This window comes from Nilaparvata lugens, chromosome 1 (genome assembly GCF_014356525.2).
Source record: "Nilaparvata lugens isolate BPH chromosome 1, ASM1435652v1, whole genome shotgun sequence".
NCBI lineage: Eukaryota > Metazoa > Arthropoda > Insecta > Hemiptera > Delphacidae > Nilaparvata > Nilaparvata lugens.
The window spans coordinates 16,771,407-16,797,409 of record NC_052504.1 but is presented as its reverse complement, the minus strand read 5'-3'; the positions used below and the strand labels follow the sequence as shown (position 1 = coordinate 16,797,409).

At 34.0% G+C, this 26,003-nt stretch overlaps 1 protein-coding gene across 4 annotated transcripts in view; it reads right to left on the bottom strand.

The window, feature by feature from the left end:
* Window positions 1-26,003, bottom strand: part of LOC111052815 (neutral ceramidase) — a 92,663-nt gene that overhangs the window by 59,107 nt on the left and 7,553 nt on the right. For 2 of the 4 annotated variants that reach the window (XM_022339603.2, XM_039432256.1), the window contains exons 2-6: window positions 22,991-23,125; window positions 21,292-21,446; window positions 20,035-20,178; window positions 14,712-14,888; window positions 11,353-11,480 (exon numbers count right to left, since the gene is read on the bottom strand). In XM_022339603.2, coding sequence (XP_022195295.2) covers window positions 11,353-11,480; window positions 14,712-14,888; window positions 20,035-20,178; window positions 21,292-21,432 — 590 coding nt within the window. In that variant the 5' untranslated portion in view covers window positions 21,433-21,446; window positions 22,991-23,125. The remainder of the gene's footprint in view (window positions 1-11,352; window positions 11,481-14,711; window positions 14,889-20,034; window positions 20,179-21,291; window positions 21,447-22,990; window positions 23,126-26,003) is intronic. The other 2 variants (XM_039432248.1, XM_039432251.1) reach the window with 2 other exon arrangements.

Sequence of the window (26,003 nt, the reverse complement as noted above, 5' to 3'; positions counted from 1 at the left end):
TTGGATGACGATTTCTGCCAATTTTATAGGAATAATCAGAGTAATACTATAAAATAATACTATAGAAAAATATCAGAAAAATCTAAAGTGACATCTTTGAGATACCTGAGTCAGAATAAGAATAAATGGTTTTAGCTTGGAGCTACATTATCAGTCTAGATCCGCGTAACAAGTACGGTATTCCAAATCTAAGAAAAACCAAGAAGTTAAAGGTACTGATAATATTCATCTGTACTCGTGAAGCTTGTAAAAATTAATAAATACAGAATTTTCATATTCAAAGTATGCAGCTGAATAAGGATTGAAAAAAATCCAGTTGAATGTTTTCTGGATTCTACTTCCATTGGTGGAATGCCAATCATGCAGAAATGCCAAGACTAGATCGTCATTTTTATCTCCGGAAAAATGAACAAGTAATATTGAAATGTTTCTTCCGAGTGTCTTTTTGATGCTTCGATAAAAATAGAGACTGAAATAATTCAATTTGTAGAGCAGCTCAATTTTCCCTGTCCTCGTTAAAGAGCTAACAAGACCAGAATTTTCCTGGTAGATTGGTTTTTCATGGCATTCTTAATTAGTATACAAAGAGCTGAGGTCTGAAACTTAAGAGAATTACTTACTTTTTGTGCACAACCCATCATTAGATTCCTAACAATCGCATCGGTATTGAGTCCTCTCAACATATATATATTATAATGCTCAGTAAAGAACAACATTAAGCATTCAATCAATAGGCTACTCTCTGGTAGTATATTTTTACGTATATAAATTTGGCATATAGAACTCCTATAATAATATAGAACTCCTATTCAATCACAAATTATTCTTCGCGTATACATATTTCTAATTTTTTCTAATAATTACTGATATTTCTAATAATTACCCTCTGTGCATTGTACAAAGGGAAGCATTGGAATGTCATTTGTTATCATCAACGTATTATCTGAAAATTATTTTAATTATTATCTCATTTTGGAGAGGGATTAATCCTAGTATTTATGACTAGCAGGTAACCCGTGCTCCACAAGGGTTTAATTAAAAACTTGACGTACTAAAATCTTGATGAATTTGAATTGCCTATAATCATCCTCGGTAAATTGAGAATCTATACCAAAAATTTCAAGTTAATCAGTCCAGTAGTTCAGACGTGATGATACGTCATTCGTGAATTTCCTATTCCGTACTTCAGATGGAAATAAATTTGAAGTTGCATTTTTTCAAATGCTAATTAATGAATAATTATTATTAAACGAAATTCCAATTAAATGTTGTACATCACCCCAAAGACTTCTGCTACTGCAAATATTGACAACAAGATAAACAGCTAGACGGAAATTCGATGAGCGCTACTATACAATAGTACTTTACGTAAAAAGTCCGGTAACGATAATTTACCGCATAGGTATGATTGTTTCTGCCCGAAACGTAGTTGAGTGTAGAATTATCATACGAATGCGGTGAATACGTAACCGTACAAGTTACGTACAATATTTTTGTCATACTTATCTGAGAAAGAATACGTAACCGTACAAGTTATATACAATATTTTTGTAATACTTATCTGAGAAAGAATAATATTGCTGAGAAACAGAAACCATTACCTGCTGCTGCTCGAGCTACTGCATTCTTTAAACATGACCTAGCCCGTAGCGCCTAGTTCATAACAGACAGACCCTTCGAGTTCAAATTAAATAATAAAGGCCTAAATAATAAGATTTCAGATGAGTTCTTATAACTTGAAACTCCTTAAATTAATTATTTAATTATTTGAGTTAGTATTGTCACGGTGAGATTCGCCAAACAGCTTTGATAAGCAACTTTCTATAATAATAAGCTAAAATTACAACCACCCACCTTTATTGGCTGTTGAAATAACAACAAAATCTATGATATATTCATTTATTAAGATCCAGATTCACAAACAGTTGTAAATGGTTTTCGAATAACCTATAACAGCATAATGAATGTTTGTTTACAATAAGGGTTAGTTTCTCGATGCAAACTGAGCCGGCTACCTTATCAGTCAGCTGATAACCAGCGTGTCTGTTTCTGATTGTTGACTGCTTGCTTCGATTTTCAATTTTATTATGTTGTTTATTGTACATTCTGACCTGCTGAAAAATCTGCTCATTGTTCCCCTATATTTGTTTTGCTTGTTTTCTCGTTTTTATTTGTAAAATTATTTATTTGTTCTATATGGCACACCTGAGCACATTCTCTTCATTTGTAGCCATTCTATTGGTGATTCGTTTTTCTGACCAGTGATTGGTCATTAACTGGTCATGTGACCCTTTCTTCCCCAAACCTAGCTTCTCAATTTCGGAGAAGAAGGAAGAAAGAGAGAGATTAACTGAGCACGCTAATGGAGAGTCGTTTGTAACACCTTTTTGTATTCTTCTGTCGTTTTAAATGTTTCATTGTTAAATTTATGTAAGAGTGCTGAATTCAATTTATGTAGAGTTCCCGTAGCGTTAGATTTTAATTTGATTGCCAAGTCTCAGTTAAAAAGGAGTTATCAATTATTAAAATCGCGAGCCAAATAATGAAGCCTAATATGATGCCATGCAGCCTGACGAAAGATGCCAGCCATGCGGTGAACAAATCTTCATGAGTGAGTGCACGTATAATATTATGGGCCCATACAAATGTGAGTGATTTATATATTATTATTTCAAAATCTCTATGGAGACAGCTAAGATTATGATGTTGATTAAATAAACAATCATTCTTTGTCTGAGTTTGAATGAGACGTTTTATTCCTATCTACTTAACTGGTGCCGAAACCAAAATATTATCTAGTATTTTTAGTTGAAGTTAATAGGAATTTTCGGATAGATTTTGAAAATGCCAAGGAGGAAAAAGGAAATTGCATCAAATATTGAAATTACCGGGAAAGAACCACCACTTATGGACGTGAAATGTCTCATGAATTTGATCGGATCAATTCAGGAGTTCCAAGGAGAGGTAAAAGAACTTAGTCTATTCTTGGAGAGAATGGATGCCATCCATTCTCCAATTATTGACAGCAATTTTGATGAATTAACAACTACAAACCTGCATTCGTTTTTCTTGTCTAGAATAAGTACATCAATTATGGTTGATTTGGGAGTATCGTTCAGTTCATCTTGGGAGGATGTTAAAAAAGCCCTTAAAGAACGTTATGCAGGTGCAAGGAAATCAGTCTCTGCAATGGCAATGAGAGTGTTGGAATTGAATCGTGATTTGGGAGAGTCAATTGGTAGTTTTGCCAATCGGTTATCGCAATTGGTTAAAGAATTGAAATCGAAAGTTTTAGATTCGTGTAATACTAAAGAGGAAGGGGTATGGAGAAATAAAATCTATGAAGAGTTATCAATGGAAGTTTTGTTAAGAGCAGCTTCGGAGCGAGTATGTACGAGTGTGAAAATTGCAAAACCTCAGTCTTTAGAAGAGACTATTCAAATTGTCAAAGATGAGGAGTCTTATTGGAAAGAAGCTAGTCATAGACACTCAAATTGGAGAGTGGTTGAGAATAAGAGAAGATATTCACTTAATAGTAGAACCTCTCCTGTTTATGGTAACAGATCGAACCAGAAATGGAGAACTGATGTAAAGGATTGGTTACTAATGGGAAAGGAAATAGAAAGGAAAGAGAAGGGAAATTAGCACGAAACGAGTGTTGGGAGTGTAGGGAAGAAGGGCATTTTGCCAGAGAATGTCCTTACATTTATAGAAAGGAAGTTACCCCAAAAAGAATTTTGGAAGAAGAGAAGTCAATGCTTTGAGGAGAAGGAAAATCGCAAAAAAAATTTGGAAGGTAGTTCTGATGGAGAGAGTTTAACTCACTCCTCAGATAGTGAAAATAGCTGTTACCGTTATGAAAGTCAATATCGAGAGAAAAATGAAAAAGACTGGCCTGAATTGAAGGAAAATAAATCAACCAAATTATCGACAAAGAAAGGTAGGAATAAAGATTGAGGATTTCGGATGAGGAATATAGGTAGCAAGGAACAAAAAGTGGATTGCAAAAAAGGAGAGCTACCTATATTTTATGTGAAGAGTTGGGATGTTTATTGCTTGTATGATACAGGATCGGACAGTACAATAATTTCGGAAGAAGCATTAATAAAAATTGATCATAGTTTGAAAATAGAAGGGTGTTCTTGTGAAATGTTAACTTTGACAGGAAGAAAAGCTTTAAAAGGGGAAGTAGATTTAAATCTGTTTGGATTGATTGGTTTTAAAAAAATTATGAGAGTTCATGTATCAACAGAAATAATGAACAACAAGTATGATGTGATAATTGGTTGTGATATGATGAGAGATCTTGGAGCTGCTCCTATCAATATAAATGGTCAATGGATAATCAAGTTGGGGGATAGAAATTATAAATCGAAAAATTCAATTGCTAAAGAAAAACATTTACTAATGGGTTCCATTGTGAGAGGAAATTGTAATGAACAATTTATAGACAAGGAACAAGAAAAATTAGCATTCTATATGCTGGAAAAGTATAAGGACACTTTATATAATGAAGGAGAGAGTCTGACAACAACAGGGAGAGTTCAGCACTCAATTCAATTAAAGTCATCAAAACCAATATTTATAAAAGCCAGAAGGTATCCACATGCAATGAAAAAAATCATTAGAGAACACATTAAGGATATGCTAGAACAGGGCATTATAAAAAAGTCTATCTCTCCATTTTGTAATCCATTATGGGTTGTACCAAAAAAGTCTTCCCCTGGAGAACCGCCAAAACATAGGGTGGTTGTAGATTTCAGAGTTTTAAATGATCAAACAGAGTTGGAGAGATATCCCCTTCCAAGGCTAGAGGATATGATTGACAGAATGCACGGAGCTAAAGTTTTCAGCACTCTGGATCTAAAGTCGGGATACCATCAAATAAGAATGAATCCAAGGGACATGGAGAAGACAGCATTTAGCTTTGAGAGAGGACATTATGAATTTACAAGGATGCCTTTTGGGTTGAAAAACGCAGTACCAACGTTTCAAAGGCTGATGGATGAGTTTTTAGAAGACATAAATGAAGAAGCAATACAAATCTACATGGATGATATCATTGTGTTCAGCAAGAATCTCGAAGATCATAAAGCACATCTCACACAGTTATTTGAAAGAATAAGGAAGTTTGGCCTTAAGCTGTCAAAGGAAAAAACTAACTTGTGTCAATCTGAAGTGAAATTCATGGGTCATGTGATTTCGGAAAGTGGAGTTCGTCCTGACAGCCAGAAAATTAGTGCAATAAAAGACATTCCAATTCCAAAGAATTTGAAAGAGATAAAAACATTTTTAGGCATGGTCGGCTATTATAGAAAATTCATTCACAAATTTGCACAGATGACTGAACCATTAACAAACTTATTAAAAAGAGGTGTGAAGTTCCACATATCATCAGATGTTATCCAAGCAGTTGAAAAGTGTAAAGAAGCAATTTGTTCAACGCCTATACTTCAGTTTCCAGATCTTCAACAACCCTTTACATTAACAACAGATGCTAGTGGGGAAGCAATAGGAGGTGTACTATCCCAAAATGAGAAACCGGTTGCTTTTGCAAGCAGGAAACTTACTCCGGCCGAGAGGCGTTATAGTACAATTGAAAGGGAATTTCTTGCTATTGTATGGTGTGTTGAGAATTTTAGACCATACCTTTACGGAAATGAATTTGTGCTAAGAACAGATCACATGCCACTTTTATGGATGAATAAGCTGAAAGAAACATCCGCCAGGATAACCAAGTGGAAAGAAAAATTGGCTGTTTACTCATTCAAAATTCAACACATTAAAGGAGTAGATAATGTAGTTGCTGATTGTTTATCTCGGAATATAAATCCTCTACAAGTGAAGCAAATTAATTTGGAAGTGATGGAAAATTGCATTATAAATGATAAACGTAATCAAATAATTCTTGAAAGACAAAACTTTGGAGGTATAACAAAAACTACCCATCGTTATGGCCCAATTCATACTTATACAATTACAATTGGCCCTCAGGCGACAGATGATGAACTGAAACATACAATAAAGCAGTTGATGGTAAGGGGGAAAGTTTATTTTATATTTTCCAAGGAAAAAGATTTTATTGATAAAATTAAGAGCTTTCATAAAGATGAATGCTGGGACTCAAAAATACACTTGATAATTTGTGATAGACAAGTTAAAACAGTTGAAGATAGAAGAGAACAACAAGAAGTTGTAGAACATATCACATTGGAAGGACCAACCATAGAGGGAAAAGGAAACGTTGCAACACCTGAAACGGCAGTATTATTGGCTGAATATGGCCAAAACAATAAGAAATGTGCTGAGAAAGTGTGCAGCATGCAATATAGCAAAATATGACAGAAAGCCTTACAAGACGCCTCAGATGGTCACACCTACTCCCGCAAGACCAGCAGAAATAATTCAAGTTGACATTTTCTATTACAATAAACTGAAGTATCTTACTACAATCGATTGTTTTACAAGGCTTGCTTCTGCATGGATTTTAAAGAATAAAACAGCCAAGTGCATGGAACAAAATTTACTAGCATTTTTTGGGCTCTTCAATACCCCCAACATGTTGTTAATGGATAAAGGAAAAGAATTCGACAACAATCGGATCAAAAAACTTTTAGAGGAACTTGGTATCGACAGCCACTTCACTACAGTAGGACATCCGCAATCTCATGGAATGATGGAACGTTTACATAGCACGCTAACTGAACATTTGCACTTATTAGAAGTTGATAGAAACATCTGTGGGGAAGAAGCAATGGCAAGAGCTATTCTGGCATATAATAGTAGCATACATTCTTCAACAAATTTTTCACCATTTGAGTTAGTTGAGCATCCAGAGGAGCATAGAGAAGTGGAGAGAAAAATCATGAACGAGAAAGTTCGGAGGACAAAAAAGTATAATTTGGAGGTGGCTGAAGACATGAATAAAATAAAAGTAGGTGAAATAATCTTCAAGAAAAATCATCACAAGAGAACGAAATCGGATCATAGATTTGTTGGACCATATGAAGTGATTGATCTACTACATAGGAACCGAGTGGAGGTAAAAAAGCAACACAACAATGGACGAGGTAGACATGAAATTGTGCATTTGAGTGAGATTAGAAGATCGAAAAGGAACTATAATGAAGATGAGTAAGGAAAGATTTCCAAAATGTTTTTATTATGTTGTTTTCCATGTTTTGTTTTTATGAGTTCTATTTACATCTCTATAATAGAGATAGTAAAGACTGGAGGGGGGTAGTTACGGAAGCCTCAGCTGACGTCTTTCACTATCTCTATGGAGACAGCTAAGATTATGATGTTGATTAAATAAACAATCATTCTTTGTCTGAGTTTGAATGAGACGTTTTATTCCTATCTACTTAACTTGCACGTATATTTATGGGCCATACAAATGTGAGTGATTTATATATTATTATTTCAAAATCTCTTCGACTCAATTTTCCATAGACAAACTGGTATATCGTTTGTAAAAATTCTGACGTTACACTGTCCAAGCTTGAGTCGGGCAACCCTTGGGTGAAAGCACTACATGCTCATCCTTAATAAATTTATTAACTTGAAAGAACTCTTTAAAATTCAAATTATATTGTTTATGGGCTTAACCCTTCATTATCAAATTCATTTATTAATTATTATTGAACAAACAATATTCTTATATAATTTAGTAATTTAAATAAATGCAACTTGTCATCACATGTTTTCCTTAGTGACCCTGTGTTCACCTTGCTTATAGCTTATTTATTTGCTAATATCATATTCATTTCAGAGGTCAATAGTAACCCATCATCGAGTTACTTGATCTTGAGAAAAAGTAGTACAATTAATCCTTTGGTTAATTGTCAGGAAATAATCTAGTATACTCTAGGCATTTTTCCCTATTTTGTGACAGGGTACTTCCCAAAACAGGAATTAACCCTCAGATAAGTGCCGTCACCGACAGGAGACAGGTATAAACCCCACAGTATATTAATTATTCAGATGTTATTAGCACTCAGTAGAGTCCTAACATACTCGACTGTAAAGAGAACATAAAATATGATCTATTATGATGCCATATATAACACGTAAATTATATAAATAATAATATAATAATAATAATAAATGCCTTTATTTATTTTCAAATACATTACAAACAATTAACTTTTGAAATAATAATTATCATGTAGGCTAATTACCCCATGGATTGAATCCGTCCGGGGGGAGATGTGAGTGACATATAATTACGAATAGCTACTTATATTTAATTTTAAAATAAAGTCAATTGAGTTCAAGAAAGTGCACTAATTTGAACAAGAAAAAACAATTTGAAAAACCACATAATAGAAATTCAACACAGGTGAATTGTCTTTTCAGAATTTTCGTTCAGAAATTGAACTTAAGTAATCTCGAACTATTCTAAGAACATGGCCTTTTCACTACTCTTCTAAACGGATATTTTTGCGGAACTACCATGCGCTATACTATAGACTCTATAAATAGCCTCCACTCGCTTTACAAAATATCAATATCCTGATTAAAAATAAAAAATGATAACTAGTAAGCAGTCCAATTTTCAATTAGCTGTGGTGATAATTTTCAATCAGGCACAATTTCTCAGTGATAAGGTGTTGTTTCACATAGTTAAACTCTCTCGTTTTCTCTCAAAAGTCTATGTTGTCAACTTCATTAGCGAATTCAGCAACATTGTAAGGTGCTACCTTCAAACATTCTAATTCCTTACGGCATTACCCTACTAATTATTGACGTTCCGAAGGTTTTTTCCACTTTGACTTGCTGCGTTGTGGACGGAGAAATTGTGTTATGTTGCCTCCAGTTGTAGCTGCACCTCTTGCCGGATTCTGTTCCTGATGGGCGATTCTCTTACTTTTATGCGACGCCGAGAACGCTGATAACGAGGCCTCTTCCAAGTACTTGTTCAACGCGTCTTCTGTTAAATCATTCCAAGTAGCATAATTTCCATTGATTAGAAGTCCGATTCCCTTGATTTTAACGTCATAGCCAGCATCCCGCAGTTGCTTTTGAGTTGAATATAACTTCTTCTTCTTTTCTCTCGTTTCCTTGTCACAATCTGGATAGACAGATAGCTTACGAGTCTTTAATCTTATCCCATTATTTAGAATACTTTGTCTCTTCATGTTTGATACCATGACAACATTATTGGGCGTTTGGTACCGGGACCAGCAGTTCCTAATCGTTTGACAAAATCAATATGTCTCTTTCAGTTCAACTTCCATCACACTATTACTCAAATCCAGTATTTTCTCCATGATCTGCTCACGACTCTCACCCTCTTTCTCCTCCATACCGTAAAATATAAGATTTTTCTCTCTGCGCATGGAATCAATTACTGCCCGTTGCCGCGATACCTCGAGTTTCAACCTATCATTCTCCTCAGTCAGTTTATCAATTCTTTTATTTTGCTCTCCAAGCAACGATGAAATATTCAATTCACTAATCACTTGTTTGATAGCTGTTGTGAGCGTATTATCATTGATCTCATTTTTTATTTTCTCCAGCATTGCAAACATAACTTTCTCGCTTAATGCCATCCTAGATTCAGTTTAATACGATATAGCTAACTAGGATGTGTATATGTCAATTATTTGCAAATCGAGCACTCTGTAAACTCTTCAACTCAAAATTAAAACTTATTGCAAGATTATAAATTAGGACTCGGAGACAAAGGAAGCTGAGGGAGCGCCAAGAGAGCATTCAAGGCTTTTTGGAAGAAATAGGTAGCTCCTGAGATGACAGGCAAAGGTATCAGGTGTGAGAGAGGCTAGGGATAAGTAATGTTGTATTATAAAACGAAATAACTTGAGAAACAAGAAGACACTGCCATCTAGAAAACAGTACTGAACCAAAAATTCAAAACTTACGCCAAAAGTCTGCAGACCATTTTTGGAGCGAGATAGCGTTGCAATCACAAACAACAGCTGGTTGCTGTAATCAACCGTTAGTAGAATTCGGCAGTTTGGGAGGAGGGTGACGAAACGATGACCCTCTACTCCACCCACTCATCTCACTCGTGAACGAAGATAAGATAAATTCTTCAACGAAAATGATGGCTTCTTCAATCCTTGTGTTTCTGAACGAAGTGATCCGAATAAAAAAACCGCTATATCTCTGTTAATACTTGAGGAATCGCAAATATATTTGACAGAATTGTTCACAGCCCTTAATTAAACGGTTATGCCGACTTTTAAATCTCTCACTAGACAACAAACCACTTAAATACCTGAAAATTTTACCAGCAAAAACACCAACTACTATACTTACTTATCAGTCACCCCCACTCCGTAAATTATATATATATATACATAGGTAAAGAGATATTTATGATGTTGTATTATTATTTTCTTATTTTTAAGTTAACACTTGTATTTTGTTAAATTTATTGTTCATCATATTTGATCTGCTCTTTGTTTGTGATTGTTTTTTTAATGGCGAAATAAATTATTTGATTTGATTTGATATCTTTACAGTACAGTAAGCTGTGATGAAAATCACATGTTTTCTTGTTCTGCAAACAGCTGTTTACCGGCTTGATTTAATGCATGCAAAACAGCTGCAATTGAGTGAGTATGACAAAAAAATTATTTGTCAGCCCGGGAATAATTAGTCATTCCCGGACTGACAAATAATTTTTGTATAGTAGCGCTTATCGAATTTCCGTTTAGCTATTTACCCTGTTGTCAATATTTGCAGTAGCAGAAGTCTTCAGGGTGATGAACAGCATTTAATTGTCATTCAATTTCGTTTAATAATAATCATTACGTACTTGTATTAGCGAATTCTTTATGTACTTCATTATATTATAGTTATCTGGTAGCTTATATACAGATCAGATAGGATTGGAATAGAATACGTCGAAATCATATCTTGGTTCACATAATTGGTAGAAATTATAGTGTCCTAGTTTCAACATTTGATAAACACGTATTTTGGTAAGAGCCCCATACAGGAACAAGAGAATGGAGCATCCATATTCTCGTTTATAACAGGTCCCGTTTCGAATCATAGGGGGCACTCATATTCACGTAAATAACAGATCCTGTTTCGAATCGAGGAATGGGGCGTCCCTTTTCTCGTACCTATATAACAGTTCCTGTTTCGAATCAAGAGAATGGAGCATCCATATTCTCGTGTATGCTAGTTACATGAAGATCAATCGTGTAATAACTGGAAACCTCCACGAACACAACTATGGAGAAGAGTGTGGAGCGAAGGTAGATGAGGAAGTTAGGAACGCATGAAAATTCAGCATATTACATAGAGTGTAATAGAGTGAGTAGAGGTAGAGACAACTGATACAAGCATATTTACTCTATGGTAGAGGAGGCTTACTTGGCGCGTTCCTGCGGCGGATTCTGAAGGTAGGACTGCGGACTGCGATTGATGCTCGCTCCGCGCACCTCGCCACGCGCCATGTACAAGCGGCCAGCTGTCAGTCGCGTGTGTGCGCGTGCGATGCTCTGCGAACCACAACATCAATCAAAATACCGCACCAGTCAGATTGGAGGCAATGCAGAGGAAGAAGTACTGGGGAGGAAAGGGTTTGGAACTGGAGAGGAAGAGGAATGAGGTGGAACAAATTAGGAGAGGAAGGATGAAAGTGATAGGGAAAAAAAGAGAAAAGGTAATGAAAAAAAATTCGGAAGGAAGAGGGAAGAGAGAGAAAAGGTATGAAAGAGAGAAAAGAGAAAAAGGATAGAGGAGAGAATGAGAAGGAGGGAGGGAGAGAGAGAGATTGATTGATTGATTCAGTGCTTTATTTATGCAGATTACTATATACCGACTTATACACTTATATATTATAATAGCTTACATACAGCAAAGTTTCAGATGAATTTTCATAATATGAACTAAAATAATAATTATTAGAGAGTGAGAGAGAAAGAGAGAGAGAGTGAGGAAGGGATGGAAAAAGTTAGAAAAGGAGGAGAAAAAGTATAGGAAAGAAAGGGGTCAGGGGGTCAGAAGAGAAAAGGAAGAGGAAGAAGAAAGAAGGAGATGAATAGAATAGGAAAGTGGGAGAGGGAGAGTTAACAAGGAGGAAAGGGAGAGAAAATACAGGGTAGAGATCAGAGCAAAAGAAATAGAAAAGAAAAGTAGAGGAGAGAGGAAGAGAGAAGTAAGATGCATTAGAAGGAAGGAGAGGGGAACGGAAGAGGAATTGTAGAAGAATGAGAGAGTGAAGAGAGAGTAGAGAAGAAAACAAAAGGAATAGGAGAAGAATGGAAAAGGAGAAAAGAAACATGAATGGAATACGAAAAGAGAGAGGAGAGGAAAAGGAAGGGAGATGAAAGAGAGTATAATGGAGAAAGAAAAATAAGAGGTAAATGATAAAAGAAGAAAAGAAAAGAAAGATTAATGAGACAGGAAAGAAGAGGGGAAAGGAAGAGGAATGGGAGGGTCACAAAAAGATATAATATCTCAGAACTAGGGAAGAAATGAAAATCAATGAAGGAAAGGATGAGAAAAAAATGGGAGAGAAATAAAAAGAATTGAGGAAATAATTGGAAAAGTTTATGGAGGGCATTGTAGAAGGATTAGGGAAGAAATTGAGTGATATAGAACACTAAAAAAGTGAATTGTGAGATAACAATAATTAAATCACAAATAAGAGTGGAGAAATGTTGAGAATGACAGGGAGAGGAAATATTGTTGTGGCAAGAAAGAGTGAATTGGAGTGAGAATAGAAACATGGAAAGACGAAGGGATTATGTGACTGGTACGAGATGAATGGATAGGAGAAAAATTGGAATAACTAGGAGAACAGAAATATATTGTGATGGAGAGAAATAAAGATTGAACAAAAAGGAAGGTGCAAATCTCAGCATTCAATTGATGAAAAGGTGTGAATGGATAGCAGGCAAAAGTAGTGAGAGCTCTGGGATGAATGTGTACATTTTTTGTAGTCGATATGAAGGAAGAAATAAATAGGAGAACGTGGTAATTGATCAAATGCATAGAATTTGGAGCGATGAAAATAGGAGGAGAAATGTGGGTAACTGTAAAAGGAAATGTAACATGGCTTGTAAATATTGGCAGAAATGACTTTCTCCATGAATTGACAAATTTTGAATGAATTCGTGCTCTGCACCAATATTTGACACTCACCAGCATGTTACTCAGAGAGATATGAAAAAATGAAAGTCTGATGAGTAAGGATCAATAGCAAATCTGAGCACAAAGAGGAGGAGTAAAAATTTTAATAACAGTAAAAGCATAAAAAGAGGAACCGGTAATCAATTTATAGAGAAAAAAGAAATTGTTTAGAACAGAGAAGAAGGAAATGAAAATATACACTTACCACGTAGGGAAACGATTTTTTAAATTTATTAAACGGAGAACTACCGAAATAGTAAAACTGTCTAAGGAGAGTAGTACAAAAGAAGGAGAAAGGAAATGGAGAAACCTGGAGAATGAAAATGAGAAGTCATAGAGGATAGATAGAAAAGAGAACAAAAATAATTAGTGTAGCGGATAAAGGGAGATGAAATGGTCTACCATCCATTTCAGAACAGCTGGAATGAAAAATAAGAATGGAGTTTCTAGAGAACAGCTGAGGAGAGGAAAAAAGCAAACAATCAATAGAGAGAGAGAGAAAAAAAATTGAAGAAAAGAAGTAGGAAGGAGGTAAATACAAAGAGAAAGAGAGTAGAACCACCAACTGGAGTAATCCAGTTCCATAAATTATCTCACTAAAAGATCATAACCACTAGCTATCCAGCGCATTTTCATTTGTAAGTCATTCATACTGTAAGTTACTATGTGTATATTTACTAATTGTACATTTGTAAATGTGGGGAAGTGTAATGCTCTAGTTGAATATTTCATTTCAGTTTCACAGTCTGTATCAATTCCCAGAATTGATCAGAATCCAGTAAGCTGTTATCTGTGATGATGAAGAAGATGTATTCGAGTTGGTCTTTATTTTTCTGGTGTTAGAAAATTAACAGGTCAAGGTAAACTTAGCTTTCTGTTTTCGACTCGTACGAAATTTACTTATTCAGGCCAAGCGTTGGAAGCGCGTGTAGCCCTACTCAGAGATGACCGAGCTAATAAGCATTTTGACGATTATTCGAATGGGTGCACTTCCTCACTTCGAGGTGACATCACGTCTACATTTCTCACGTGTGTATTTTTTCTCTCTCAATGACACCTCCAGTGAAATAATCGTGAAGTTGTGAGCTCATGAAACTGTGATGAAATTAGAAAATATTCTGGCTGAAATTTATGCGATCCAATGTGAAGTTTAGCAAAGAGTGACTTTCTGAGTAGGTTTTTTATTAGAGTATACGGAATGAAACAATAATTTAATCATTTAGATGATGATATTCCCCCATCATAAAACTTTCTCGCATAACAATACTTTTTCATCATCTGTACTTTCCCGCGTATATTATTACACCCAAAACATCGCATTATGCATAACATTATTAACTGGGAATAGAGGAGCAATTAATGGTGGTTATTTATCGTAGCAAATATTACATCATTATAATACAATATACTGTGTATTGTAGGTCTATAATCTAGCAGAGGAAGATACTGTTAGACAATATATATTCTGATTTTGTGAACAAGAAACATGAAAACCGTTGTGATGGACTTTGCTTTTCAACAGGCAATGATTCAATTGATACTCTATATAAATTATGAACAAGAATCTATGAATAATGAAGCAGAATACAACTGACCAGGGTTATTCCATCAACAAGAGCAGTGAATGTTTCAGGCACAAATCCCATTGTATTCAAATCGAATATTAGATGCATGAGAAATCCCCCTGGAGCGGAATGTGTGTGCGTACCACTCAGCATTACATTCTGTTCGTTATACAGTCCATGGTAACTGCTTTCCAGCTTTTTCAGAACCTGGAAAAAGATGTATTTTTGAAACAATCTTGTTGTAAAACCAAAATACGATTCTTAATACTTTAGATTAGAGGAATTGAGAATAACTATCTAATATTAAGCCTTTTCCTGCCACAATATGATAAGTTAATAATACTGTAGCCTACATTATACAAGTGAAAACTGTGTATATTGTGCTAAAGAATGGTACAACCCATCAAAGATTAATTGACATGAATGGAGTGATTTATACGTCTACTTAAAGATCTAATCATCCATTTTTCAAAGATACTCACTAATCTAATTTTGGTAACTGATGTATTTTACTGTTCATTTTCAGATTTCCGAATGAAATTGATGATATTCTGCAAAAGGGTAGAATGAATAAGATGTAAGAATGTAAGATATGTAGCCTGAGTAGAAATCGTCTATTTTTCTTGGTTCGACTTTTAATGAAATTCTTATTTCAATCACAATAGCAGTTCTTTTTTTCAATTGGATAACTCTGGGTTGTATTAAATTAGAGAAAAGGTTTCAAATAACGTAGAAGCTACTTTTCTAGGCCTGTGTGATTGTAATTAAATTATTTATTGATTGAAACACATTTGTATTTTTAATGAAAACTGCATTCGTCGCACTCTGGGGGCGCATCTATGAGAATAAATTGTGCAAAAATTGATAGTTGATGGACAGAAATATTTTAAATGAAATCATAGACTACAGTACCGTAACTAAACAGTTAGATCTGTGATGAAATTTAAACATTTCTGCTGAGTACGATGATGGTTATGTAATAATTTCTTGATATTTCTAAATAAAATAGATTCCCTTGTAAAATTATTCAAAAATGTTGATTAATTCAAATTTATTTAACATTTAATCTACATTTTTTAATTCCAATATAGGCCTACTCTACCAGTGTTTTCTATTAACAGAATCATGCACTGTATAACTTCATTATCCTTTCAACCCGCCATCGAATCTTGTATTGATATTGATTTGAGAACATGGGGATATTAAGGCCTATAGTGAGATCCACGTTATAATGGCAGTGTTTGATTAGCAATGGTATTGCTATCCTTGTCTATCATTCAACAAAGCTGACAGCGCTATCTCTTTCTCGCTTTGCTCTGTTGCCAGATCGTCATTTAACAATGTAGAATTAATAAATCAACAAAATATTTCATCTTAATTATAAAAATGCATTATTAAATTATTGAAAAATATAATTTCTTGCTTAATAAAATATAATTGATTATTTCAAACTAGAATGAACAGATATAGTCAGCTGATTAAAAGTGAATCGCTCATGTTCGCGGCGCGTATATCTGTACACACCTTTACATTAATAAACCTGTATCAGCTATCGTCTAATATATAATATAATAATTATAATTATAAAATATAGTATAATTATAAAAATGCATTATTAAATTATTGAAAAATATAATTTCTTGCTTAATAAAATATAATTGATTATTTCAAACTAGAATGAATACAGATATAGTCAGCTGATTAAAAGTGAATTGCTCATGTTCGCGGCGCGTATATCTGTACACACCTTTACATTAATAACCTGTATCAGCTATCGTCTAATATATAATATAATAATTATAATTATAAAATATAGTATAATTATAAAAATGCATTATTAAATTATTGAAAAATATAATTTCTTGCTTAATAAAATATAATTGATTATTTCAAACTAGAATGAATACAGATATAGTCAGCTGATTAAAAGTGAATTGCTCATGTTCGCGGCGCGTATATCTGTACACACCTTTACATTAATAAACCTGTATCAGCTATCGTCTATAGAAGGATTGACAAGACAGAGTTCGGCAACGTTGGTCTTCTATCTTTTTCCACTGCTATTATAACGTGGACTTCACTATAGAAGGCTAGTTTCTCCGTAATATTTTCCAGGTAATTCGTTTTTCACCTCATTTCAAATCACATTTGCAGGGAACCACAAAACGATGCGAATGTTTTATCTTCACAAATTCTGCACACGTTGGAAATGGACTCTGTAAATAATGAACTGCTTCATCCTGAAAACGTGGTGGGAGTGAATCAGAACAGTGCGAACGTGACAACAGTAAAGGTGTCTCTTACAAATAGCAACTCATCTTTCCAGTGTTATCTTTGAAATTGAGATGGAGCCGCGTTCCAACATTGAGAGTTCTGGAGATCACACTAGCAACTGAAACGTTTAATCTGAACAAATCAATTATACATTTCTCATCTCCAAAAATTTTCAAATTAAAACTGAACTAGGTACCTACTATACTAAGTGCTGATTGGAATCTTATAGAAGTTCAAAAATATCGTATCTACGATAAAAATGAGTTCAATCGTTTTCTCCATCTATTTCTGAATTTTCCGATCTTGAAATGTCAGGTTGTAAGACCTGTTCCAGAAACGATTTAAGCAACTCTATTGATACAGTGTTTATTTGATTTGGAAATTATGCTTCTACCAGAATGATAATATTGAATGTGCTCTAGCTAAAGTCATTATCCCCTTTTTTCAAATCTACAAATCTGCACCTCCTGTCAAACCTTGTGCGTTTTCAAATTCACTAACAGAAATTCACTAACATTTTTTTGCAGTCTTCACTAAACAGTATCTGAAATGCACACCAGCGAGATAAGACCTCACACAACTATGAGAGTTATTGTCGTTTCTCAACAACAAAGAAACAATAATTTTACAATATTCCATGCTTAGAGAGTTTGGATCTTAACAGTGGAGAAATAAGAAAATTAAGAATCTAAATACAAATTTAGAAGGAGGGTAAAGGAATAATTCGAGATGCATTTTTAAACTGAAAAATCAAAAACGAATTTTTCTGTGCATTTTTCTATCAAGAGAAGTTTTATTCGAGATTTTTTTATTAATGAGATCTGAGATGTATAGTCAATTATTCATACTTCACCTTTAAATTGACTGGTTCAGTGTGAGGATTGACTTATCCTCAATCCCCGTTTTCTCGCCTACACTCATTGCAAGTAAGGTTGGCAATGAACAATGGGATTATGTGAGTGGTTCAATCTAGTAAATTGGTCATTCGAATTGTAAATTGGCGTTAGTTTCTCGTCTGAGTGCCGTCCAATCTAGTTTTGTTAGTGAATTCGAACGTAATGCGAAGAGGATTCGACCAATAAAATCCGATTGACAAGATCTTCTGTACCAACACTTGAACGTGGTACATGGTAGGATGGTACAAGTTTGGAATATGCATTACAATATTGAATCCGGATGGTACAAGTTTAGAATGTACATTATGATATTGAATCAAACAGTATTGAATCATCAATCAAGACAATATTGAATCAAAGCTGTGATTATCCTAAAAAATTATTCTACAAAATAGCATTGATACCATGGACCATCTTCAGGATTGAAATGATCGAACTCAAGATTTGAGTTATTCAGATGTAGATGAGTTCAATATCAGACTTTATTTTAAAAAGTATCTACCTATATCAACTGTATACTGTATAGTATTAGTTCTGTGATTATTATAACTAATTTAAATATTAATTAGTGAAAAATAAGAGCTAGAATGACAATTGTATTTTTTCAAGTTGTAGCTATAAATTCACATTCATCAATCATAAATCAGATAATCACAAAATTTTAGACTTTTTTGCGAGAATCTGAAAGATTTTACATTCATATGTGCAATACGCGTGGACTGCATAAGGGGCCATGAAGTTTTTTTAAGCTTAAAAATATAGTAAGTTTACACCGGTGACCAAAGCAAGTTTCCCGACAAGTGAATGCTTGCAATCACAGGTGGTATGGAGAGGAGATAAGGGTGGCGAAATATCCAAAAGTGAGTAACCAATAATGAAAGGTTGGAATCTAAAAGATGATCAGCGATAAATAATTTCATATTAATGTAATACATCATTATAGAATATATAGATCCTGATGTCTACCGAATAAGAATAAAGCCGAAGTCTAAATCATAAGATAGAACATTTCGTCATTTTCAAAAGGAAGTAATAACGTTTTAGCTCTCCCATAATCTTTTTAAGATGGATATTCGAATATTCCTAGGGCAAGTGCTGAAGGTCATTCATGAACTTTCGACTCGAAATGTCACAGAGTTTTTTAATTTGCTCAAACTGAGAGATTTAAATTAATGACATCACACCTCGTTGATGCAACAGAAGTTAAACGTTCAGCGCAATGTTTTGTTTAAGAAGACAACCTTGAAGTTCAGAGTGAATTCTTTGAGTAAGTTACTCTATCAGAAATGCACAATATTATCCACGTGCTCCAAGTTGCAAGAGCAACGTCTCTAATAGAAATACTTTGGAGAGCCAGGATAGGAAAATGAGTTGTATTCAAGGTACAAAGTTTCTAAGCATACTGTGACAACGTTGAAAGCAAGTTTACTCAGTGTGTTGTATTTCTAGTTCGTTTTATAATTAGATTCTGTGTTTCTGAAACAATCAAAATCAAGTGTCTTCAAATGCTTAACTTCTACTTTCCTTTGTCGGTTTTCTGACGACGTGTGGAGTGTTACGAACTCTGAACTTGATGAATTAGCATCTAGTGTTCTTTCAAATTTGAACCGTATTCTGTTCAGTTTAATCAGTAGGCCTATTAAAAATAATATTATGTAAATCAAACCTCCACAAATAAAATGTGATGATAAAAGACTACCTAGCTGCTAGATTTGACATGCATATATATCCCATTACTACTAACTAAAGAATATATCTCATTAATATATAAAGAATAAATTAAGCATGAGTGCCCCCTTCCCATAGACCGACGCACCCCCCCTTTAATTAATGAAGAAATTCAACTTCTACCCCATCCCCTACCAAAGCTACCTACCTTAAAAAATTAACAATTAGTAGTCATTTTAAACAATGCTGACCTTATTTTGGAACCCCCAAGAATTTCAAGTTCCAAAGCCCCTCCCTATGGTCCCCACTGAACTAAATAATTGATCTTCTTGAGAAAATAAATAAGATCTCCTACCAAGTGACAAGGGCTGATTTCGAGCTAACATTCATTGATGAAACAAATATATATTATCCGATCATCTTGAAAGCACTATTCATTCGAGAGGTGGAGATTAAAATCACTAGTGAAAATCCCGAGCTGTGAGGAAGTATATGAGGAATAATAAATGACTCACAGCTTCCCTCACTCCAGTTCCCATCATTCCGCAATCTGCTGTCACAAAGACAAGCCGCTCGTAGCCATCATCCAGAATGAATGCCCTTGAAAACTGGCGAAGATGAAGGCCACCACCTCGCTGCTCCATTTTGGCGTAGCCCATCTGCAATTTTTTGATAAATTATCCATCATATAACTAGAGAAATAACCATATTTTCCTGTGCTCACTTTTTTCACTGAGTTTCCGAGTTCACTGATACCTGGGCAGCGTACCATGAAATTGTATTTTCTTCGAGCCTAGAATATATTTTTGGTGCTGACTGCAAGTCCAGTCAAAACTTGTCTTGAAATGTGTGAGAGAGAGAATCTTTCGTGAATCTTGTTTCGTGTCTTCAGAGCATTAGTCGAATTCCAAAATCAATGTGACTAAATTATTATTTAACACGGCTTATTGTTTATTCACTCAAAAGATAATGGTTAAGGCTGTGCAAAGGCTAAAAATAAACTTTCTATTGGTGATAAAAACAAATATAACAACTTGTAGTACCCTTTATTTAAACTTTTTTCAAAAAAGTTTAAAAAATAATAATTAGGTAATAAATTTTAAAAAACCTTTAGTAATCAGTTTTCAATGAAGGGTAGCCTACTACAAGTTTTTATATTGTTTTTATTAATTTAAATAAAGTAGCCCATACAAGTGAAGTGATTTTCTACTGGTGATATTTTTCAAAGTTTTTCGATTTGTATATCATCAAGCTATCAAAATGAATAAGTTTTCTCAGGAAAACTTTTTTCCGATCATTATTTTTTGAGATATGAGCGCCTAAAGTCTAAATTTTTGGGACAGAACATTTCGAAGTCAGTAAGAAAATAAATCCATGAGATTGAGAGAATGAATTCTTCATGGTATTGTTGATCTAGAGAAACAACAATATTCTGAAAATATAAATTTTTGATAAAGTTATTCAATTTACCAAAAATAACTCAACTAAAAGTTGTATCTCAAAAGTAATGATCAGAGAAAAATGTTTTCCTGAGAAAACGTTTCCATTTTGATAGCTTGATGATATACAAATCGAAAAACTTTGAAAAATATCACCAGTAGAAAGTTTATTACTAGCCTTTGCACAGCCTTAATGCACGAGTATGAACACTATTTTTACTGGATGAAGCAAACAAATATACAATATTCAGAAGAGAAAATCAGGCAAATATTTTCTAATAAATTGAAACAAAATAAGATCAAGTAGGATTGAATTTGTTTTTTTCTACTCACAAAAGCAACTTCCACTGGAGGACCTGTTATGTCAGCAATGCCAACTCCAATGGTGTACAATGAGTCGGCAGCCCGGCTTGAAATTTGCGTCACATGTAGCAAAGTAGAGAGAAAGAGAATCAAAGGTGTGTGTTGAGTCATCTTTTATGAGTTACCTAGAAAAAGGAATTTTCACCCTGTATTTATGTACAACTTTATAGTGAACTTACTGTACGGTACAAATTTTAAGATAATATCGATACTCATATATCTTGTTCCGAGCCATTATACAAAAGAAGGACAGAAAAATTCCAAAAGAAAAAAGGCCTGATTAGAATTTGTATACAATGTAATTTCATTCAGTACGGTATGTGATTCTCATAGTGATGATTATATTGCCTATATCAAATTCCCCCACCAAAGGGCAAGATTTATTCTTTTGCTGGTAATGCCTGATAAATTCTACTTTTTATCTTATGTTTTCATGATTAATCTAGTTTTATTTTATGTTATCTTTCAGCTTAAGATAATTGTATTTTTATTAAACTAGTTATACGAGTGATTAGTGAAGTTTGATTCATGATTAATCAAGTTTTATTTGGTGTTATCTTTCAGTTCAAGATATTGTATTTTGTTAAACTACTTAGACTAGTCTGTTTAACATTTGTAATATGTATGAATTTTTTGCAAGTGAATTTCAAATTAAGTTCCAAATTCCATAAGGGATTATTAGAACACTGGTTTTTGCCACCAAATCTCAGAATTATTTAGAATACTGCAAGTGTTACAGTAGCCTACTGGCAGAAAATTAATTGGATTATTCCTTGTTTTATTATTAAGTCGACCAAATAAATAACACTCATATCTGGATCGTATCATATTTCCAGTTCACAGAACAAAAACAAAATATCCGAATTCCCAATTACCATTAAAAATATGATCAGAAAGATTTCTGTGAATTCAATTCACCCCGTAAGAAAATAATAATCGCCATTTTATCAGTACGTGCTCAGAGCTTAAAAACTCATCTTCAATGAATTCACACGTGTAAATGAACCAACCAACTCGAATTTATTTCAACTCAAAACATTGGGCGGGAATGATTGTGGATGAACGAAAGTTCTGAGAAATATGAAGGTACTGAAAATGTTTTCCACTCAATCTTGTTTCAACAATTTTCATCCTTATTTCAGATATTTGAAGCATCAAATGTAGTAGCTATACTCGTTAGAATTCAAACCATGACTCGCTAAAATAAATGCGATAACTTCTGTATAATGTGTTATCAATATGATTCATTCAATTCCAGTGAAAATTATGGAGGTAGGAGGTTGCCAGTTTGATATGAAGTATTCAAGATGTTTTCAACTAATTTTTCTCAGTTACTGAATATAGGATGGGCAAGTTATATATTCATGATTGACAGTGTAGAGTCTAATCAACTATCAGTATTATAGTAGAAAAATTGTAGGCCTAATAATTTCCGGTTACCGTAATGCACCGTATTAATAAAAGTTATCAGTAAAGATTAATAAGAGATTATAAGCTGATATGCTGATGAATAGTGTTAAAAATTAGCGGGTAGACCTACATATACAATATTATAATCACTATAAAACATACATTTGGACCTACCATATATTTCGCAGCTATACAATATACTAATAAAATAAAGTTATAGTTAGCACATTGGAAATAAATACTTTATACTAATACGCACCTATTTTGTGTTTGGTATAGTATATGACATGGACTACAATTCATTCATTAATACTATTTGCCAATTACTCCAAGTAGCACACATCCTACAGAGATGTCATTCATGTATGGTCATTATTCAGGAATCATCCTTGACCTGTAACAGTCGATATAAGGCGTTTACTAGTCTAGGACCTTCTCACCTTACCATATCATTAAAATTGGGTGAGTATGTTGAACTTTGAGCTTCTAAATAGCTAGCACATTGCACAGTATTAGCCTATGACGTCCTATACAGAGTGGGTAAAAAGTCCTAGAACGGCTTAATATCTCATACACAAAGGTAATTTGACGGTGGGTGTGATTGGGGATCCTACTTAAATAAATTATTGAGAAAACTACTTTACAATGACTTTAAAAATCTGCTCCGCCATATTGAATGCAACTTCATTTTTTTTAAATAGGAAGGAGGTCATGCAGAAGGTATTCACATTATTAATCAATACCACTCGATCATTTCATTTCTGATTTGCATGGTACTGATTGATAATGTGAATATCTTCTGAACGGTTTTGAGATATCGATGTGCGGTTTTCGCCATTCATTTTTTCTTGAAATTTTGTATCAAAATCATGTATCGCATGACCACCTTCCTATTTAAAAGAATAAAGTTGCATTCAAAATGGCGAATCCAAGATGGCGGACCAGATTTTTAAAGTAATAGTAAAGTAGTATTTTCAATTCTAGTAACATCCTCAATCACACCCACCTTGGAATCACTTCTTTTTATGAGATACTAAAACGTTCTCATACGTTTTTCTCTCATCTCTGCTTTGAATAGTATTGATTAATAATGTGAATATCTTCAAAACGTTTTGAGATATCGATATGCGGTTTCCGCCATTCATTTTGTCTTGAAATTTCGAATTGAAATCATGTATCGCATGACCACCTTCCTATTTAAAAAAAAAGTTGCATTTAAAATGGCAGATCCAAGATGGCGGACCAGATTTTTGAAGTCATAGTAAAGTAGGTAGTATTTTCAATAAGAGTAGGATCCCCAATCACACCCACCATCAAATTACCTTTGTCTATGAGATATTAATCCGTTCTCGGACTTTTCACCCACTCTGTATGTAACATGACATGATTTTTTTAAATTAATAGATAGTTACCGGTATGTCTATAGTCTATTCCGGTGTGTTAATCAAATTCCCGCAATGGACTCCCCACCAGCAAAAGCTATAAGAATTTACTTTTTAATCAAATTGAAGCTAAATTTAACAACCAGTACCTATCGTGTTGGTGTAGTAACATCACTAATCAAGTTAATGAGTGTATTAACAATAATAGGTACATATTGAAATACTTTCACAGTATTCTGAACTGGACCGATTGGATCAATAGGTTGATTCATGGTTGACCTTCCTGTTTATCGCCACTGTATTGAGATATATCTCTCTGACGAGCTGAGAACTGATCAACTGTGTAAATTGTGTTTGGTTTCACATCATGAATTGCAATTACTATATAATCTCCCGCAAGGTACACCCCACCAACAAAAGCCATACGAATTTACTTTTTACTTACTATAATAATCGCTGTAAACCAATTCCTTCCGTTATATAATGTATACACATGTAGTAGGCTATAGAGGCTATAGATTAACTTTTTGGTGAGGACTAATCTTATTTATCTGGAAATTAAAAATCTAATTACTCTTTTTTGAACTTTTATTCACAACATGTTTCAACATATTAATGCCATTTTATTCACTCACTTGACTTGAAAATGGCATTAATATATATTAATATGCCATTTTATTCACTCACTTGACTTGAAAATGGCATTAATACTGTGAATAGGTTTTTAATTTTCAGATAATAAATATTATACGCAGGGAGGGGGCAGCGGGGGCATGTGCCCCGGGCGCCGAGTTGAAGGGGGCGTCAAATTATAGTCAGCATTTTCTAATAAAAATATATAGGTTACAAAAATAATAACTGCTTAGGCGTTTATATCTGACATTGTTAATTTGAAGTTCCAATAGCGTGATACATAGCTCTGTGCACATTTCGGCAAAACCAACAGAACAAAATAAGAAGTATTTTTATAGCCACAGTATACTTCCGCTGTATGAACTAGCCTACTTTGTTCCATGCTCAGCCCACTCATTAAATTTATTTAGGCTTAATTCAGTAGAGGCATGTGTTGAAGCACAAAAATATTTTTGAATTGTAAATAGCCTTTACAACTACTTCCATTGGTTAACATCAAGGTGGGAAGTTTTAAAACAGCATGCTCCTCTTCATTAAAATCAGAGATTAAAACAAGATGGTCAGCAAGAATTGAATCTGTGGAAGTTGTATATAAACACATGGACAAAGTGCTCTCTGCTCTTGAAGAATTAGCCACCCATGAATTTTCATTTCCAGAAACAAGAGCTGATGCTAAATCTCTAATTAAAAACATGAAGAGCTTAGAATTTGTTGTGATGACAACAGACTTTAGAATTTGTTCTGATATTCAGTCCTTAAAAAAATGATCGAGTGAGTAAGTTTTTGCAGAGTTGAGCGAAGACAACAGTAAACAATGCTGCAAGAAACATACAAGGTATTTTAACTTTATTATCATCAACTAGGGAGGTGACTATTACAGATGCAATTGATGAGGCAAACCTTGCAACATGGACATAGCAGCAGAGTACAAGAAAACAAGAAAACGAAAGAAAAATAAAATTGCAGAAGACGCACATGAAGATGAAGATACAAATTTCACGGGAGAAGAGATTTTCAGAAGATCACTTTTTCAAATTTGTGACAGAATTATTACTGAGGTGACGAACAGGTATGATACATTGAAAATGATTGCTGACAAATTCAGTTTTTTGTGTGGAGCTCAAATTAAAGCACAAGACGTTAAAACTTTGAAAAGTAAGGCTAAAGAATCGGCTACAACCTATGCAAACGATTTGAACGAAGAAGAACTTTTAAATGAAATCGAGAGTTTCAAGTTTCATGCCCTAACTGTAGAAG